The sequence below is a fragment of the Dermacentor variabilis genome, chromosome 2, assembly GCF_050947875.1.
Source record: "Dermacentor variabilis isolate Ectoservices chromosome 2, ASM5094787v1, whole genome shotgun sequence".
NCBI lineage: Eukaryota > Metazoa > Arthropoda > Arachnida > Ixodida > Ixodidae > Dermacentor > Dermacentor variabilis.
The window spans coordinates 27,291,407-27,311,568 of record NC_134569.1 but is presented as its reverse complement, the minus strand read 5'-3'; the positions used below and the strand labels follow the sequence as shown (position 1 = coordinate 27,311,568).

The 20,162-nt window shown below is 47.0% G+C and overlaps 1 protein-coding gene across 2 annotated transcripts in view; it reads right to left on the bottom strand.

Moving 5' to 3' along the window:
- Sf3b1 (splicing factor 3b subunit 1) overlaps positions 1-20,162 on the bottom strand; it is a 56,037-nt gene that overhangs the window by 19,824 nt on the left and 16,051 nt on the right. For both annotated transcript variants that reach the window (XM_075679981.1, XM_075679982.1), the window contains 7 exons: positions 19,826-19,916; positions 19,663-19,748; positions 16,946-17,189; positions 14,771-15,057; positions 12,413-13,777; positions 9,331-9,552; positions 1,727-2,050 (listed from right to left, as the gene is read on the bottom strand). In XM_075679981.1, coding sequence (XP_075536096.1) covers positions 1,727-2,050; positions 9,331-9,552; positions 12,413-13,777; positions 14,771-15,057; positions 16,946-17,189; positions 19,663-19,748; positions 19,826-19,916 — 2,619 coding nt within the window. The remainder of the gene's footprint in view (positions 1-1,726; positions 2,051-9,330; positions 9,553-12,412; positions 13,778-14,770; positions 15,058-16,945; positions 17,190-19,662; positions 19,749-19,825; positions 19,917-20,162) is intronic.

Genomic DNA, 20,162 nt, shown 5'->3' with positions numbered 1-20,162 from the left:
CCGAAGCCCAGAAACAAAATGGTGCCTGCCACAGCGAGACCATCGCAATGCCAACCTGAGGAAGTTCGTCTTATCACGTGGAGTCCGTAAACATGAATACTGCAAGTGAACGGCCTGCGCGCGACGAAAGACTAACGTGCAACAAATACAACCCATCCCCACGCGACTTTAATTTGCTTCACAGGTTGCCAACCTTTTGCGCAGCTTCGCTAGCTGCAACAATCCTTGTGTTCTGAAAGATTGTTTAATACAAATCAAAACGTTTCTTCTCGTACAAGTGCCGATTGTACTTCAAAGTTATGTATAAATGTTTTCTTACAGGTTTAAACATTTTAAATAATTTACTGTTCACTTAAGCGATTCAGAGCCAGTACTGGGGTATCCTCAGCGAAAGAGCGGCCACGTCACATTGTGGTGCAGGGGTTGTTCGATCACCGTTATACATGACGGCACCGTTCTATGTGACGGTGGCTCCGCCCTGATCATTGGAAGCGTTGTGGTTGTCGTGAGCCATGCTTGTTGTCTGTGGTCACCAATCTTGTGGTGTGTAAAATCAGCGATCACGCTGAACCACAAAAACAGTAAATTTTTACTGAACAAAAGGCCCTAGATGACGGTCTTCGCCTCTGTGGATCGATCTCCCAGGGGCCTCGCACAGGCCACGCGTGATCTGAGCCACGTGCCTGCCTTGCTTCCTGGGCAATCCCCTGTCCCTAGCCAGGTGTCATTCTCCTCATCCTCCTTAATGTCGATGCTGCTGCGAAACTCTTGTTAATTCAGACTTATGTGGCTGCACATCGGGTGATTCCGATAACTTTCAGAGCTTGGCGGGTGTCAGAGCGCTGCAAATGCCCGACACAAAACAGCAAGAATGGCGTAAGCGTCCACCAAAACGAGGCGGCAGAGTCCGCATCGCCATAGTCACTAGTGGAAAGTATGTGAATGACAGCAATGCCAAAACACATTATGCCTATTTGTGCCTCTAAAGCCTTTATTATTTCATTTACTGTCACGCATAGCACCGCACTGGCCATATTCCTTCATGATTGCATAGTCACCACACATGATCACGTTGACTGTGGCCGCGGTGTCATTAGCAGCGGTTGCGGCAAACAGTAGTTTCGTTCTGACTTGGTATGCGCGTCGGCTGCATGCCTTAATAACTGCGCAATCGCCATCCACAACTGCACCAACAGTGGCCACAGTAGCAGTTGCAGAAAACAGTATCGTTTTGACAAGCTTTCGAGGATGAAGAGCACCGGCTACATCGTGGTGGACAGTGACCAGCTCACTGGCGAAAAAATATGGATGTGCGTGCGGTAGTAAAAAGCCTGCCTCAGATGAAGACTCGTGCCGCTGCCACGCTGTGAGAAAAGTCACGAGGCCTTCACCACTGAGAGGGTTAATCGGCCAAAAGAAGACGAGAAGTGCAGTTTCCGCACTGGCTTTGCGCAAAATAGAAACAGGGTTGGTTCATTCATTTAGTAAATGAAAGTGCTATGACATAGTAGGCGTTTGTTTATTGTTTTCTTGATACTCTCGTTAATTCGACATTCAGCTAATTCGGACATTTTTTCGGTCATGTGAAATTCAAATTAACAAGGTTTTACTGTAAATATATATAAAACATCACAGCAGGGCTGGAAACTCACCTGAAGTGTTCATATAATTGTAAGGGCAATAAACCGAAAGCCAGTAAGAAAAGAGAGTCAACATATTCACATACCTTGATGGGTGGGGTCATCTTGTGCATGCCGATGACGTTGACAATGCCCTTGAGTGCCCCCAGAATGGAGCCCAGCACTTCAGGATACTCTTCACCCAAGTACTCGTACAGCACCACACCCAAGTGGCCCATGAGCTTCTCCTCCTGGCACGTCTTCATCACTACAGCGATGCGCGAGATCAGGTCGGCTGCCTGCTGGCGTACCTTGGCTGACTTGTTGTTCAGCCGCCACAGAATGGTGCCACAAATCTGGGGCAGGTATGCTTTCACCCGCTTGCCCAGTGCATTCACAATGGTACCAAAGCCGTTCAGCATCACCATGTCCTGAAAGACCGAGAAGACCCATTGGCTGACACAGTGACAGTGCTCCAGATGACAAAGAGCAGTGTGGGGACACTGCTCTTTGCAAGTCCAAAAAGATTTGCAGTGGAGAAAGATGAAGATATAAAGGCAGTTTCCTGTGCTGCATGCGACGTTGTTTTTGTAACGGGCCCACGAACTTTAACCTGAAGCATAATAAGTATGACTGTATTTGGATAATGTTCCCTCAGTCACGTACAAGCCATTACGACTCTGACTGCATGACACTACTTGGAAGCATACCTTGGAAATGGACTGCCACTTTAGCTGCAAAGGATTTCCAACACGCCGCACTATTCTCTATTAACAAAGCCACTTCTACTACACTGTTGAGTGAAATGATCAGCACAAAGACCTTTGAAACTGCCCATGCGACACTGGCTTCAACAAAGCTTAAGCATCAGTTTAAATTTAGGAGGACAAGATCATCTTGAATGGCTGCTAACCCAATTCTTCCCTTCTTTATTTAACTGCTGAATCCAGAGCATATAAACATGCATACATACATAACAAATGTTTCTCTGCACACTTGGATCCAATTACAGAAACCTTGTGAGAGGAGTGTACCAGAGGGAACGAGGATCAGCACAATCGGTGCACTGTCCCAGAAAACTCGGGCTTCTTTATGTTGGGAAGCATTTCCCCACGTGTGAGCCAGGGCAGCACTGGTGGCCCCGATGCCACCACAGTTGCTGCAGCTATTCCTCCCTTATGTATGGCTAGGTGCAAGAGAAAAACGCTGCAGCAGCAGAGGTTGCACGAGGCATCAGTGTCTCCCAATGGCCCACACAGACAGGGCTGGAAACGTCGTTAAGGCCAGCGCCTCGGGCCAAACAACCTCCTGCTTCCCTCCAACTGGCATCGCCGCAAAAGCTCTGTGGCAGTCACCAAATGCAACCTGCCCATTGAAAAGCTGAGAGAACTTGTGCCGGTTGTTTTCAGGCCCTTGAATTCAGAGTGTAAAAAGGCTGTAATGGCAGCAATCTACCAGAGTTCATTGTGGCACATACTTTAAAGTTCACTGCCTTGGTGAAAGTATTGAAGAGTGTCCCCAATGACGGTAACAAGTACAGCCAACTTCTCAGCATAGAAAAATTTGCTACTATTTTGATATTGGCAGTGGGTCTCTCCAACATACGGGCACAGTGCGCTTGCAGTAGGCACCATGCTATTTCAAGGCAGATTTCAGCTCCAGTAATGGCCGTTGTGACATTAAAGCTTGGACTGAGTCACGGTAACAGTAAGAATATTATTGAACATGCCGACGAGTTAAAGGGACACTAAAGGTTACTATTAAGTGAACGTGGACTGTTGAAATACCATCCCAGAAACCTCGAAACGCTTGTTTCGTGCCAAGGAGAGACTTATTTTAAGAGAAAATGCGTTCTGAAGCGTCCGCGTACCTCTAGCGCAGTTCAAATCGCCCGCCCTTCCATCGAGGAGTACTGACATCATGGTCTCATAGTGACGTTGCGCCATCGGTGAGTAGAACAGCGTCCGCAGACGGCGCTATGGCTTTTCAGCGCAAAACGCAAACGCGCGGCCAGAAACAGAGCCAAGACAGAGCCGACAGCAGAGCGAAAGCGGGAGTATGGTGGCTAGCGGAAGGAGAAACGCGCGACCATAAGCTGGTACTTTATTTTACGACGCGAACTTCGACGCTCGTCGCAATGGACCCTGACAACGACAGATTGGCTCGCGATGCTGGGCTCAACTTCAGCGATTTGAGCACTGACGAGCGCGACGTGCTGCTGAGGGCTCGCGCTGCCGGCGTCGTTGCGTACTACGACGGCGGCCTCGACACCGGCTCTCCGGAGCGGGAAAGCAACGAGGGCTTCCCACCACGACATCACAAGGACGTGGCATTCTCACTGCTTGTTCGAAATGAAAGTTTCGCGAGCCAGAAGAACCCGCACAGCACGACGCGATAACGAAACTACTGAAACTCCAAAGCGTGCGCGGCGCAGAGTCGAGTGAAAACGAAACCTTTCGACCACCCAAACTACAGAAGGGTAACGTCAAAATGTTATTTTTTCTTAGAATCGAATAGACGTAGACAAGTAGCATTTTCTTCAGTCTTATAATCGAATGAAAAGATATTTTCAATACGAGTAGTTGAGTATTAGTAACACAAATTATGAGGAGTGTTTTCATCATCGGGCTAGTACCGGAATGTCGCTGGGGGTCTCAAATCGTGTCATGCATTTACCTCAATTTCTCGGCTACTAAAGCTCTGTTCGCGATTATATTGATGCCTTAAACGTTCTAGAACATTGCTCTACCACTTTAACTTGACTTTCTGGTAACCTTTAGTGTCCCTTTAATGCAAGCTCCAGGATATACCATACATGCCATACTAACAAGCCGATGTAGCTACCCTCACCAAGATATACTCTCTGAGTGAAACAGCAGGTATAAAACACTTTTCATCTCTCACCTGCTATGTCTCAGAAATGAAGTGAGTGAACTATCAGTCCACACATTTCACTGCACAATGTCACATTCACAACACATAAATAAAACATTTGATGGGTTTGATTCTAACACTTAGAATAACCACTACGTTGGACTCATAGCACTTAATGGGGGCTGAAGCTCTGAATTTATTGCTAACCAAAAACTGAGCTATTCTTCACATTACAGGGTGTCTACCAAGTTAACATTTCCAAATTCCCTGAGTGCCTTCGCAAAATCACCTTAGTGACACACAACTTTGTTTTATGTCAAGAGGGGCTGACAGCATGTAGCCCGATGCTGTCACTCTCTAGTAAGCTTGTTAAATAAATAAAATATACGACAACTATTTCATCTAGCTTGAATAGTAGGGCGTAGGACTTATTTTATTTAAAAAGACATCAGAAAGAAGGGCATTGGTAAAATAGCACAGTGAATAAAATATCTCTGAAAAAAAAAATGGTAAAACTCATTGCAAATCGAATCGAACATGCTCAAACATGAATAAAACGGAGATACAGTCGCCGACTGAATTTCCGGACTCCAAAAATTTGGACATGCTCGATTATTCGGTCTGTTTCGCGGCACCGCCATTCTCCCCATAGACCATAATGTATAACAACTGCCAACAGTTCAGACACCTTGCAACCTCTCGTCTGATTTTTCGGACACTCCTTGAGCCAACTCGATCGAGAGCACCATGCACCGACTCTGACCAGTGCATGGTTCGACTTACTGAATGCCATTTTTGTTTTGAACGGAGCCTCCTTGCTGCCCCATGAAGTGGCGCTACTGCAAATCCCCGCTCATCATCATTGTTTCTGCCTGGTTCGATAGAGTGGCTCTACAGCAGTTCCGGTTTCAGCTTAGTAAGCCATGTCAAGACTATCCAGCAGCTGATTTGTTTCTTCGTGCACAATGCTGCAGGTAGGCCACGTTTTTCGTTTGTGCGACTGGTGTCGGCATGGTGGTGCTTGCTTTGTGTGCTGTGTCGAGGTTCCGGTGATCCAACGCGGCATAAGGAAACCGCGTCAAGTGTCTAATGGCGCCGACAGTGCCCGCGCAGACTGCACTGGGGAATGCAAGCAAGCGGGTGCGGGAGACCTAAGATTTGTCACCTTCCGATGTGCTCCCTCATCATCATCATCAGCCTGGTTACGCCCACTGCAGGGCAAAGGCCTCTCCCATACTTCTCCAACAACCCCGGTCATGCACTAATTGTGGCCATGTCATCCCTGCAAACTTCTTAATCTCATCCGCCCACCTAACTTTCTGCCGCCCCCTGCTACGCTTCCCTTGGAATCCAGTCCGTAACCCTTAACCCTTTGAAGGTTTTCGCCGTACATGTATGGCGGCCGTTTTCTGTCCCGCAAGGTCTTTGCCGTACGGGTACGGTTCCGACCCTCCGTTTGAAATTTCACGGCATAATGACGATGCGGGCTTACCGAGAGGTGCTGCCACCTCTTAGCACTTACAAGAAGCGTTTGAAATTTGCGCTACGTTTTTGTGGAGATAAACCGAACTGATTGCTAGCTTCAGCGCGTCGCTCAGACTGCGGCAACGCCCCTTTGGCGGTTTCGGTTTCGCTGCGTGATCGCAACGGAGGCGCTTGAAATGTCATTTTCTTTGTCGGCACTCTCTTGCAGGGCGGTGGAAGTTGATTTCTATCTTGATTGGCGCTGCTCTTAGCGTGTTTATCAGCGACGTTCGCGATCGCGAGGTATTCTTGCTCTCAGTGGCAACGCGCTTTCGCGGTTTCGGTTCCGCCGCGTGATCGCAACGGAGGCGCGCGAAACATGGTTTTTCTCTTTGTCGGCACGCTCTCGCAGGGGCAGCGGAAGTTGATTTCTATCTTGATTGGCACTGCTCTTAGCTTGTTTATCACCACCGCTCACGAGGTATTCTCGCTCTCCGCGGCAATGTGCTTACGCGAGAGGGTGCATCAGACCTCTGCCCAAGGCAGCCGCACGCAGAGATGTCATGTGTGCGCCAACACAACTCCTCGCTCCAAGAGAACAGACACGCATTTTAGGTGTGCAGACTGCGATAAGGCGCTGTGCGTAGACCCGTGTTTCAAGGAGTACCATGCTCGGAAGTACTATTGACCATTTTGCAGTTCTGAGTGATGCCGACACCAAAATACTGTTCCTAATTATTTTTTAGTATTTATTCCCAACTTTATACATTTTGTACATTCAAGAACAGCAATAAAGTAATTTGACCATCTGGGAAAGTTTTTTTCAAAATAATTCGACCCTCAAAGGGTTAATGACCATCGGTAACCCTTAATGACCATCCTCATTACATTTCCTGCCCATGCCCATTTCTTTTTCTTGATTGCTTGATCCATGTACTCCCTACCGACGCGGAAAATGTTCTGCCGAGACATGCACAGTGGTTGTATTGCCATACTGGACACCGTCTCATTTGACAGTTTCATAGGTGCTGACACTGCTGTACTGACATGCGCAGAACTCGACGACGGCGAGATCATTCATTAGGTTTCGGCTGCACCACCGTAAATTTGACTTGGAGTCTGAAGGTGACGCACCATGCGCTACGCTGCCGTCGCATGCGGAGCGTGTACAAACAGCGACTGTACTTTCAGCCACCTATAGTGACCGTACGACCCTCTCCGAGATTCAGGCTTATCTGATTACGTGGAAACGGAACAGCGTGCAACGGCGCATTCACGATTGCTTCAAGCCTACTGCCGAGCAGGAATAAGTGCGTGGAAATAAAGTATTTCATTTTTTTTTCTTAATCTGCTTTTTTGGACACCTGTTTATTCAGACATTTCCGCAGTCCCCGTGAGGTCTAGCGACTGTACACACTGAAGCAAACATTTTTGAATATCCCCTTCAGTCACAAATTATGATCACCTGTGAATATATGCGTGAAATATAGATGGTGCTTGAGACCCCACTGAAAGCAAATCAAGGTGGTAGAATGACTGAGCATTTTATAATGAGTCACAATTACAGGGCAACTACATATTTAAACATTGTGAAGTTAGTCATGCAATGGTTTTTCATCAAAAGTATTAAATCCCTCATAGAATTACATGCAAAAGTTATTAATTGGTCTCAAGCATTTCAAGAAAGAAAGAAAAATATTTTGAGGTTGCTACCGACATGCCCCATGTCAAACATCAGGCAAAACACGCTAGTGCCTTCCCTAAAGCGGTGCTTTGTAAGGATAGGTAACACTCAGAAGTAAAAGTGGGAGTAATTTAGGTTATTAGAATGTTCAATTTACCCAAAGCTTGATGTCTGGGCTCTATTTCTTGCTACCACAGCATGAAAATGGCAAAAATAGGTCGCGTCCACAAATGTGGACTCTGTGATTGAAGGGGATATGAGCTCGTTCTATCAGCTGATAGCAAGCTCACTGGTATGAGGTGCAAACTTTGTCACAAGTGGAGTTGAATTGAATTTAATATCTTTATTTCCTCTTTATTTTCTCTTTCAACAGCCGGTGAAGTCAACCTCAACTGTCCTGACATACTCTCAGCCCATGCACGCCTCGATGTTGCGTTTGACTGCTTTAAAGAGTTTAACTGGTTTGGATGAGGGACACCTGCATCTCGGCATCAGCCAATGCTTTGTTTTCTGCGCTCAAGCTCCTTTAAAGAAGTGGCGGCATGCTTCCTTTCCCGTTCATTCCTCAATGTGTAGCTCCTTTATGTTTTCGTCCTCCTCCTACCACGTGTTCGCCCCACGGACCATTTGCAGCATCCTCTTGGTCAGTTGTACAGCCAACGTCCGATTTTTCGGACTTCTTAGAGGTCGTGAGAATGTCAGAAAAATCAGGCAGTTCAATAAAATGAATGCATTTTTTTACTGCCCGTAAGGGCTCAAATCGCCACAGGCACATCCGAAAAGGCCTGCCAGTACACTTAGATATATCGGTGCTCGTACCGTGACGGGAGATGGCGGCCGGATCCGTGTATAAGGAATATATACTGTGTTTCGTGACAATTGCCCCTTCCCACGCTTATGCTTCACCGCAATACTTTCACATAAGCTTCACCACGTAACAATTCTGTATTGAGGCAAAGCTGACTTTCGGGACCGGCATTGCGCAACGTGCTGTGCTTTCAGAGCTTTGAAGCCAATCACGAGGACCACAAAGGCGGAGTCTAGGCCCCTGTGACGACAGCGGTGAATTCTTTCAATGAAAAACATGGCACTGAACGGCAAGAAGCTTAGTACCGAACGTCGAAGCAGCTAGGCCTAGCGTTTGCCATGGTGGTGGCTACGGCTCCAGCGAATCTGTATGCGAGAGCGCCGGTTCGAGGGGGCGAGGTAATCAAAACGGCGGCAGTGGTAGCTTTGATTAATGCCGTTTCGGACCTGTGGTCATGGCAAAAAGTCCAGAAGATCGAATGGAGAAGGGTTCTTGTGTCCGAAATATCAGACATTTTTATACATTTACTCTACTGGGTACGTGCCGTAAAGCCATCCAAATTATCAGGCGTCTGGAAAGTCTGTCGTTGACTGTACACTGTCAACTCCTCCCGACGACGACACGATGTCACAGGCGATTTAAGATATGCTACTCCGGCCAGAATTCCCACGACTTCCGTTCCCTTTCAATAAAGTTAGAGCTAATTTTTCCTAATAGAAGCACAAATTCCCCAAGTTTTTCCTGTGTATTTCCAGGCTCTTCAAAATCCCTGAGAATTCCCTGTTTTTCTAGTTGGTAGACACCCTGCGTTACCTTGCATTCCCTCCAAGAACAGTGTGTAAGCCAGGTATTCACATACTGCTCTGCCAGAAGGAACCCACCTCCGTTGTCTGCTCCTGGTAGGCGTAGAGGATGCCATCGATCAGCTGCTCTTCCAATCGAGAGTCAATGTCGGTGGCGCCCAAGTTGCCCAGTATTTTCTCTATCGTTTCCATAACCATCTTGCGGTACTGCTCGTTTTCATCCTTCAGATCATCCACCACCCGGTTCACTATCTCAGCTGCACCCACCTTGTTGGCAATCTCCACTGTCGTGTCGACAAGCTGCAACAGGAAAAAGCTTTTAGCAACCAATAAATGGACTCTGCACTGAAATTTTGTAGTGATGCCTTTTGTTCAATCCTGTGTCACTCTTATCATACACCATTGAATATAGCTGGCTGATCACATTGATAATGAGTGCGAAGCATTGCTCTGACCACTGATGATATGTGAGAACGAATAGCATTGGAAAAGGCATTGCTACAAAATCCAAAACACAGCCTTGTTTTCCCAATGGATCCGAAACAGTGAGCACAAAACAGGTGTTAGGTAGCTCAAAGAGTGCTCATCACTTTTAGTAAGCAGACCATGTAACATACTATTACATTTTTAAGGTTTGTGAGTGCATGACTGCAAGCGGGGCGATTCTTATTACCAAGGAAAAACAATTAGTTATAACACAAACCAATTAAATGTAATGCAGTCATATCCATGAACTTAGAATAGTGTCTTTATGCAAAGACTACTACAAAGTCGGATAACACATCTCAAATCCTTCAGGAGACTGCCAGTGCAGTAGTACATACTGCATTAATGGATCATCCATCATGCTATGCTAGAATGCGCCAACATGAGTAGCATGATGTGCTACACGGTGAGGTTGGATGCCCCATGGCCGCCGTGTCAATGCAGTGATGGTGCATGGTGCACACCGTTGGATTGATGGGGCCAGTAAACATCAGTACTTGCTAACGTTGTTGGGGGCCCCTGTGAGTCGTCACCCCTAGTCCAACTTTTTGTTGTGCCTTCAAATATTTCACATTTAACAGGGATAAGCGGGCTAGTTGGTGGTCGTTATTGGAATGCATCATGTAACCGCACAAAAACCGCGCCTGTATTGTGTGTTCCTTCTTTGTCCCTTGTTTTTGTGCGGTTACATGATGCATTCAAATATTTCACAGACATGCCATTGAAGAGCTGTCTGTCAAGCGGAGTTGTAAAGCAGCTGTGCTTACCCCACATTTTAATGCAAGATAAGAGAAAAAAAATTTGTAGATAAAATCTTGAATCACGTTTGAAGCAGTGTTCCAAATACAATGCAATGTGCTTTATCCAAGTGGCAATTCTAGGGAGAAACTAAACATTCACGCAGATATGGCATCTACAATTTACAGAATAGAACGAGCCGCAAAAATTTAATGATCCATTTGTATTTATAAGACATCTCAAAGAATGCATACTGTCGAAGAATGCAACCTCACACTGTCCTTTCCAGTATCCAATGCCTACTATTTCTCATTGTTTGGTATCAGAACTCAGCCACCAACCAACCACTCGGTGCTCAGGACAGCGAGAGCCTGCATGTGCTCAATGTTGCCCTTTCAAATACGGTGGACTCTCTTTAAACGGAGCCTCAAGGGACCAGAGAAATTGGTTCCCTTTAACAGGCGTTCCATTTACTGAGACAAAGCTGAACACAATTGCACAAATACAAAACCAACCAACCATGAGGATGGTGTTTCGTTTAAGAGGCAGTTCCGTTTAAGTGATTTTAATTAATCGAGATTCCACTAATTCCTTTCACATGATGTGAGCTCTCAGCTCCGATATGGGAGAATGCCTGGACGGAATCTCGCTTGCAGGCAGTAGTCGAGGCAATGAGCATAGCTCACCTCCTCTCACCACCTCCTGGCAACGTTTCCTTTATTTTAATATCTCTGCTATTACTGAACCCTCTTAGATAATTCCTGCAGTATAGTGCTCCCTGAATGGCACTTTACAACTTCCTGTACTTAGCCGAAATTTTCAATGAAGACTGGTGAGGGGCCCTTTCGAAGCTTCGGCACTTAAACGTCACTTCAAGGCCTCTTTGCATCTATTCTGCTCATGAACATTCCTTTACCTCTAAGCAAAGCTTACTTGACGTACCTACAGCAACCTCATATAAAGTTTTGATGCTTTTTGTCATTTTCACCATTGTGCCATTAAGAAGCACTTACAGGAAAATAGTATCACTTTTCTTCCTTCATTAACTAGCTGCCATCTCTGTGACTGCTGTATTTACTTGTAAGGCCTGCCCTCGTGTAAAGCTCGCACCACCACATCGGAGTGCAAAAATATACACAAAGGGCATGTTTCACTAAGCGCCACATGAGTACTTGCACAATGGTTAATTTCTGCACGACTAATCAACAGCGATAGTTGTCACGCCAACAATGGCATTACTACACATTCTGCACTTGACACCAAACCGCAACTCTGGTCACCAGCTCCAACAAAGAAGCGATGGTTAGGCCTAGCCGGCGAGTGTTGGGCAGCGCGATGGGTGAATGTGAAATGCAGCTACAGCCATCCCTAAATTTGATATAAATTTTACTTTTAATGGAGCACAACACTAAGCAGAAGTCTAAATTTGCAGCTGTGCTCGTGCTGTAAAAAACAATGAAATCTATTTTACTGTTGCAATTTGTGTTTTTGGATTGCCAGACTATTCAAACATTTTCACAGCATAGTCCGTGTCTGAAAAATCGTCGACAACTGTAAATGTGTCTCCAGTCAGCCAGCAGTGGTTGCATTATTTCTGCGTAGCAGTGTTAGCGTAGGTTGAGGCTTAAGTAAGTAGCTGTAAGCCTGTCATGCAAGACTCTCACCTTGCAAAAAAAAAAAAAAAAAGAGTGCAGGCTGCACACGTAAGTACGGCGTATCGCAAAGCCTAAAATTCAAACGCGCAACAAATAATTATGCAGGTCGGTTGGACACAAAAGGGGCCACTGAATGTAACTTCCACAAGATCAACACGCAATACATAAATGTTATACGGTGTGTCTTCACTTAGTGGAAAGGAAATGACATTACTATTTAGAGAGAGAGAGAGAGAGAGAGAGAGAGAGAGAGGGGGGGGGGAGAGGGGAGAAGTGCTGACCTGTCTGTAATTCCGTCTGTCCAATGCCATACGGTGGTTCCAAAAATTTTTGAAGAAGTGGGGTAACACCTCCTCCTTAATGTACTGGGGCTCCACACCATCTGTGGCACAGCACTGCTTCACTACTTTGAGCACAATTTTCTTCATCTCCTCATCAGGAGACTGGAACTCTCGAATAAGGATCAGCATCACTTCCCTTGTGTAGTAGTTGGCGTACTCAGCGTCCATCAATGGGATGAGATAGCCAATAGCCTTCAGAAACGCAGCCAGACCTTTGCCTCGATGTGTTCGTATACCTTTCCAAAGGGGCTTGAGCACAGAGTCAAAAGACTCAATGCCGTAAGGTGTTGCTGCTTCAGCAAGTGCAGCAAGAGCCAGAGCTGTGATAGTCCGCACTTTCTGCTGTTCATCGACGAGACCGTGCTCGATGATCTCAACAAGAGCACGCAGGTGAGGCAGGATGGCACAACCCATGAGGATGGCAATCTGCTGGACAATCTTGATGCCTGTGTGGCGCGCTTGCCACGATTTCTTGCTGCGACAGACAGCTTTTAGGAAAGGAAGCAACGCTGGAATTCCCAGCGCTGAGGCAACCACAGCAAACGCACGGGCTGTTGTGTTTCGGACGTACTCATCAATGTTGTCAATGTCGGGTCTCATGGTGGAGATCATGGTTGCCAGGCCAGCAGCTTTAGCAAGGTTGGAAATAATCTCTCGGCCCTCAACACGAGCATAGTAGTCCTCATCAATAAGGAGAGGCTCGATAACGACAAGGATCTTGTGCACATAAGGACGAACAAGGTCGTCAAGTTTGTACAGAACACGGTCAATGACCTTTACAAGGAGATGACGCTCTTGGTCTTCCAGCGTGGGTGACATAAGCAACGGGAGAATCTGGTTGAAAAGCGCACCGGCGCCCAACTCTCGTGCCTTGTCTGTGATTTGTCGGAGTGCAGCTTTGCGCATGGGTGGCGTGCCATTTTTGATCTTTAGCAGCAGCTTCATGATCTTGCGCTCCTTCTGCTCTTCGGGGCTTAGCAGCTCCTCATCCACTTCGGCAAGGAGTTTGTCAAAGTACTGCAAGTCCTCGGGTTTCAAAGGGGGCAAGTTTCCTTTTGGCTGGCTGTCAGCCAGCTTAACTGGTTCCTCTTTTTGGAAGAAAAAGCCTGGACCTGCGCCTGGAATTCCTGCACCTGCTCCCCCAAGTGGTGTGGGTGTGGCCGTCAGCTTGCGTGCTGGAGTTCGTATGGGCACATACCCAGCTGGCGGTTGGAGAATTTTGTAGCCAGGTGGGAACATGGCATCCAACTCCTCATCAGTGAGTGGGCGGTTTCGCTCGTCAATCTCTCGCTCCCAGCGATACGCCTGGAAAAGGAGAAAAGAAAAAACCGAAATCCATTATGAAGTGACACAGCACTTGGACATCGGCATACACTTTCACAGCCCATTTGATGCAGCACTGGTGAAGCTTTAGAATAGACCACAAACAAGGCTTGCTTCAATATTCGAAGTTTCAAACACAAATAGTTTTTAGTATTCAACTCATATTAAAAAAAAAAGAACTATATATTTTTGAACAATGGAACCTAACCAAATATTTCACAAGAACTGACTGTTTAATTTTCAGTCTGCTACACACTATTGCTAATTATCAGAAGGGTGACAACAGAAGTTTTGAAGCAATGCAGAAACAAAATGGTCAATGCAAACTGTTTTTGGTTTTGCAGCAACAGCCTTCATGACAACCTGTAGGTGGTACTTGTCTTTCATTTAGCGTTTTTGACAGAGTAGCTAAGTAGCAGTTCTATCTTTTACGCTACAGCCAGTAATCTTTCTCTTGGAACGGGCTGACCCTTCACATCTGTCTACAGCACACCATACCTTCAAAAGCTTTTTTTATTTTTTCATACTTCTTTCACAACTTCTAATCTGTTTTCGGCAATACTTTAAGCATTTTTGGAAACTTAGTCAAAGATCAGCAATTCTTTCTTGGAGAGCTTCTTTATAACCAGGTTAGGAAATTTTTTTATGTAGTATTTCTAATGACAATTGGAGATTTTGCTTAAAGCTAATAATTTGTCTCTAAATAGTTAGCTGTCTTTATTGCACTAGACAGTACATGCATGGCACTATACCGAAATAAATATTCCTACTGTAAATACATGTGTTTGACTGTTTGATATTTACTATTCGTATTTGATTAATATTCAGAAAAGTCTATATTTGTTAACCTCTGAACAGAAGCACTTAATAATAATGACATAATTGCTTTCCAGAAGCGAAATCAAAAATACAACCCAACTTGGAACATTCTGCATATAAGCACAAACAGTCGAGCACAACCAGAGGCCCGCTCACCTGGAGCTGTTCTGGCGTCATGGCCATGATGTGTCCCGGTGTGGGTGTAGCCATGGCCATTGCCTTGGCACCTGTAGGTGTAACCCCTGACGGAGTCATGGTGGAAGAAGGCGTCATGGCTGATGGTGTCTGAGGTGTCTGATTGCCCATCTGTGATGATGGCGTCTCGTCCCAACGAGAACGCCGTTTTGACGCACTCGGTGTGGGCGTGTCCTGTATCAGGTCAGCTCCACCAGTGCGGTCTGTACGAGGTGTCTCAGCCCAGCCACTGCCATGGCCAGGAGTTTCTGCAAACAACATAACGAAAGATAGCCAAATCTCAGCAATTATGCCAAGCTAAATAAGAATTGGCTGAGTGCTCCAGCAGTCAAGTTTAAAAGGAGCAGCAGGGGCAAAACATGAACTTTGCTAAAGCAATCAGCCACCATGTTCAGTTGAATAACGTTTGCGATAACAGGTTGCACAATGTGCAGTCGCAACCTATCATACTGTGTAAGAGCCACGCTTCCTGTTAGGAATTAAAATTAAAAACAGATTTTGAAATGGTCCTTTTTTGGGGCATTTGCAATACATGCCATGCCCCCTCCAGGTTTCACCAGCTTGCAATCGACTTCAGCAAGGAGCCTTCAGACTTAAAAGAGGCCGCACTACAGTACCCTCATGCGCTACAGTCAACAACTGAATTTTCGGACGCCCAAATTTTCGGACATGCCTGATATTTCGGACGTCTTCGCGGCACCGCCACGAGCCCCATAGAATCAATGTATAAGGACATCTGAAGTTTCGGACGCTCGAACCCCGCGCCGTCCAATTTTCTGGACTTTTTGACGGACGGAAGGTCTTTTGGCTCCTCGCGCAGCGCCCTTGCGAAGGAAATCCACTTGCAGCCGAAGCATATCACCGCTTCGAACCACAACTAGCCGAATCTAGCCGTCACACACCGATTTGGTCTGGCCACGCTGGCTATGTTCATCGCCGCACTTCCGCCTCCGGCAGAGTTTCCGGAGCGGCGCCATTTTGTTTGTTTGTTTGCGCAGACCACGTTTTGGCTAGCGTGGTGTGTGGTTGTGCTGTTGTGTCAAGTGAGCTCTGCGACGCTAGGCCTAGGTGCTTCGACGCTCGTCAGCGAACTCCACTGTTCGCAACTTGAGGATTTCGCTTGCCTTCGATGGCGCCCACTCCGTCTTCGTCGTCCTCGCCGATGGCATCGAAGCGCGGAAAGCAGTACCGTCGGACGACGTGATCAACGACCTCCGCTCTGCTGGGGTTTCCATACCCACGGAAATAACTTTAGATCAGTTTGTTGACGCTGACAACGAGCTCGACTTCCGCGCAGAACTGGCTGACGAGGAAATAGTCCGTCAGGTTGTGGGGGATTCAGATGACTCCGATGTTGAAAATGAGGAGCCAATGCCTGCGCCGCCTACAGCGCCGAGTTGACGCGAGCACTGTTGACTCTTTCATCGGTGTACAGTGCCGACATGACCCTTGCTCAGATCGAGGCGAATATGATCGCATGCAACCGGAACGCCGTCAAAACAACAATCAACAAGTTCTTCAAGCCACTGCAGCAATAACACTGGCTGCCCGACGATGCACATGTGCATAATAAACCGGCAGTCGGCTGCATACAGAGTTTTTGAACGCCTCTTTTTATAGCCACTTCACTGATGCTGTGGCAGGGTTTCGGAAGCCTGTTACTTCGCCCTTTACCTTTAGATCTGAGAAAAAAAGAAAAAGGGTGCGTTTTTTTGCATGCATTCATTTTTTCGGACTGCCTGAATTTTCGGACGTTTTTACGTTCCCTAGAGGGTCCGAAAAATCGGTCGTTGACTGTACCTCGGTTATCTGCCCATCAGACGGGGAGGGGGGCAGGTTTGATGCCAATCTCAATAAGGTGTGGCTTGTGGATCCTCACTTTCAAGCTCTAACATGCACATGAGGTTTTGCCAGACAAAAGCTGACACTATGGTCAATAATAAATCCAGTTCCATTCTGCTTGTACCTACTTGGCAAATGTTCTAAATGCGTGCAGAATAATGATATGGAATCAGTGCCAAGGAGGTTGGCCTGTTTGTCCAGCATTTTGCTAGCTCTTTTTCATGGCACTGTCATGACACTAAGCCAGCAATTCCTAGTGCTCTTGATTTACATCATAGTGCAAAGCCTGGTTACCTCTCTCTGTCTTGGGTGTTTCATCCCAGCGATTTCGCCGGGCACTGGGAGTCCCAGGTGCAGCACCCTTCTGTGTGCCTCCTGGTGTTTCATGACCAGGTGTGGCATGACCTGGTGTTGCATGGGCTGGGGTAGGGTCCCACATTCGAGTGCTGGAATAACCCGGTGTCGCTCCCGGTGTCTCAGAACCCTTGGCTCGGCCTGGTGTCTCGTCCCAGCGGGCATGTGATGGCGTATGCGATGACTGTGACAGAAAAACAAGAGTAAAGCTTAGACAGGCCTGTGGCAGCAATGGTGTGCTGCTTGCAATAAGGACATGCAGCACACAGATTTGCATGAGTGGGGACTGACATGATATCTTTGACTGTTCCTTCCTTCCCGTTAAATGCAAGTCCTAGAGCTATAAACCATACAAAGAAATGACAAGCCTCAGAGTGCCATAAAAAATTTAGTATAACAGCTTTTCTACAGTTACATTTAGTTTAGTATCCCAGGAGGATACTGTGCTGTGACGTCAGTTTTCCATCCGCGCAAGAGTTGCACTTCCACAGCGACAGATGGTGAGGCACTTGCCAGCAAGCTCCACTGTCAGATACATACACAGTAAAACCTCATTAAACCATACCCACTTAAACAGTAGTTCCGTTTATAAGTAGTAAAGCCAACTCCCCGACTCAGCGGCCATTGAACATAATGTGTTTTGTATCTGCATAAACCGTACCAGCTTATTGCGTACGCATTAGTTAAAACGTAGCGTTTCCACTTTTCGTCGCGCAAACACGGCGGTGCGTCGTCTCCATCGGGCGGCTCAGCAGAACAACAAGCCTTAGAGATCGGAACAATGGCCTCCAAGCGCCCTGTGCGTTTGCGCATGAAGCCACATCAACATCAACATCATTTCGGCGCCGTGCCAAAGGGCGTTGTGGCATCATGTAAGCAAGGACTCGCGTCATCGAAGCTCTGATAAAAAAAACGCCGGGTGCTTAGCGTAGAAAAATTAGACACCGTCCGTGCTATCGAACGTGACACGAAGAAGTTGGCGGTGGCACGCGATGGAGAATTTGCTGTTGACTACAGTGCGTGGCATTTGGAATGCGAAGAAGTTGCACGTCAGTGCTGCTGCGACCGCGAAGAGATGTCGGCTACAAGGTTCGACTTTTCGCCATCGTTGCTTCTGTTGTTGCCGCAGTGTAGACTAGCGACAGTGATGGGGACGACACGAAAAGCGACATCACGGGCGATTCAGGCCCGACAGTGGCTGCGCGTTAAGTCAGCCTCATGAATGCAATCATCACGACAAGAACAGCACCCGGCAATGAAAAAGGCGCCCCAGGACTTCTGCAGCACTACTGCGCGCGTATGGAGAATACGGAAATGAGGAATCTGCCATGCGACTGTTTGCTGGGAAGAGGGGGTTGGCTGAAAAGCTGGCACGCAGCTTCAGTAAGTGTGAGGCCGCTGTCGTCGCGCTAGGCCACCGTGGCATCAAACGAAAATAACACTTTTGTTGTGCAAAGTGAATAAATACTGCATGTTATTTTCCCCATTCATCGCACTCTCCCTGATTTCCGTGTTCCATTTTCGACAGGTAAGTGGGCGATCTCAGGTAATTTCGGTTAAACAGTACTACCGTTTAGTACGTACTTTTTACGAGCTCCAGCCAACTACGGTTTAACAAGGTTTCACTGTACTGTCATGGAAATTTAATGGGGAATACAGCCTACGCTCATTACAATGGACCCACGTACAACAGACTTTCGGATATACCGGACCATATGTCAGCCTTAGTTTGTTCTGCCTATTTTATTAATGCAATGAAGTTGTTTTTAACGGACCGCGCTACAGTGGACAAAATTGGCGGCAATTTTTGTCAAAATCGGCGTATAAAACAAGACTTTTGCCATGTCGACACGGGCTGGCAACTGACTTGCAAAGGTCAGCCGACGATCGCGGCTCAATATCTTGCACGTGAGGGAGAAAGGTGGGGTGGGGGCGAAAGCGTGCTGTCTTCTTTCGTGCGTGAGGCACAGGAGGGAGGCGAGGGGGGGGATTACTCCAGCAGCTGCTGCTTGCAATGCAGCTGCCATATCTTGAAAGCGATCTGCGATGTGGACAAAGTGCGCGTCCGTGTGGGCTCCATATTTTAAAAGTGATCTGCCTTGTGGAAAAAGTACGTGCCAGCGCTGTATCTTAAAAGCAATCTGCGATGTGGACAAGGTGCACGCCCGCACGGACACCATATGTTGAAAGCGATCTGCAATGTGGACAAAGTGTGCGCCCGCGTGGGTGCTGTATCTTGAAAGTGATCTACGATGTGGACAAAGTGCACATCCGCATGGGCTCCATATCTTCAAAGCGATCTGCAATGTGGACAGAGTGCACCTGCAGTGCTTGGCAGCTTCGTATGTGCTGTGCTTTCGACGTTTAGTTCGCATTGAAGGGAGAGAGAGCATGAAAGAGCTGCTGCCACACTATTTTTGCTTAATTTGCTATCGCAATCTATGTTTCGCCTTTCGAGCGAAACTGCAACTTTCTGTTTGTTTTTTTACTTTCGACGTTCGTCACTCACTTTTTGCAGTAAAGTTGTTAGGCATCGCGACAATAGTTTCGGAAGTGAGGCATTTCGGATCTTACGGACTTCGGATAAAACGGACTTTTTTTGACGAATTATCAGGGTCCGTTGTAACGAGAGTCGACTGTATGGGATCTACGCCTACCTCAGCAGCATCCCAGCTAGACTTTTTCTTGGCAGGCGTCTGAGGCGTCTCATCACCAGCCTGGTCCCAGCGCCTGCGCTTCACGGCTGGGGAAACAACACAGACATAAGCAACATCCTCAAATGGCCCTCCTTGGCCACTGCACTGACAACTTCTTACTCACCAGGTGCAGCCTGTTTGGTTTCACCATTGGACGGCACTGTCTGCAGTTCTCCTGCCTTGGCTTTGTCAGCCAGTTTGCGACGCAGCTCAGCCTAAACAATGGAAAGAGGAAGTACAAGTGTTACCACAGCCTCGTTAACATCTTTGTGGCCATCTACACAACGGGAGCACATCTTTTCCTCTACATTGTTGCTGAAGAAACGCTGATAACAACTAGCAGTAGCAATAAAGCAAAATTTTAAACACTGATAGACCTGTTAACACGAAGTGCCATGCTTTTTACTATGAACAGGGCAAATGTAGCCTTTCATGACATAACATAGTGCCCATATGCAAGC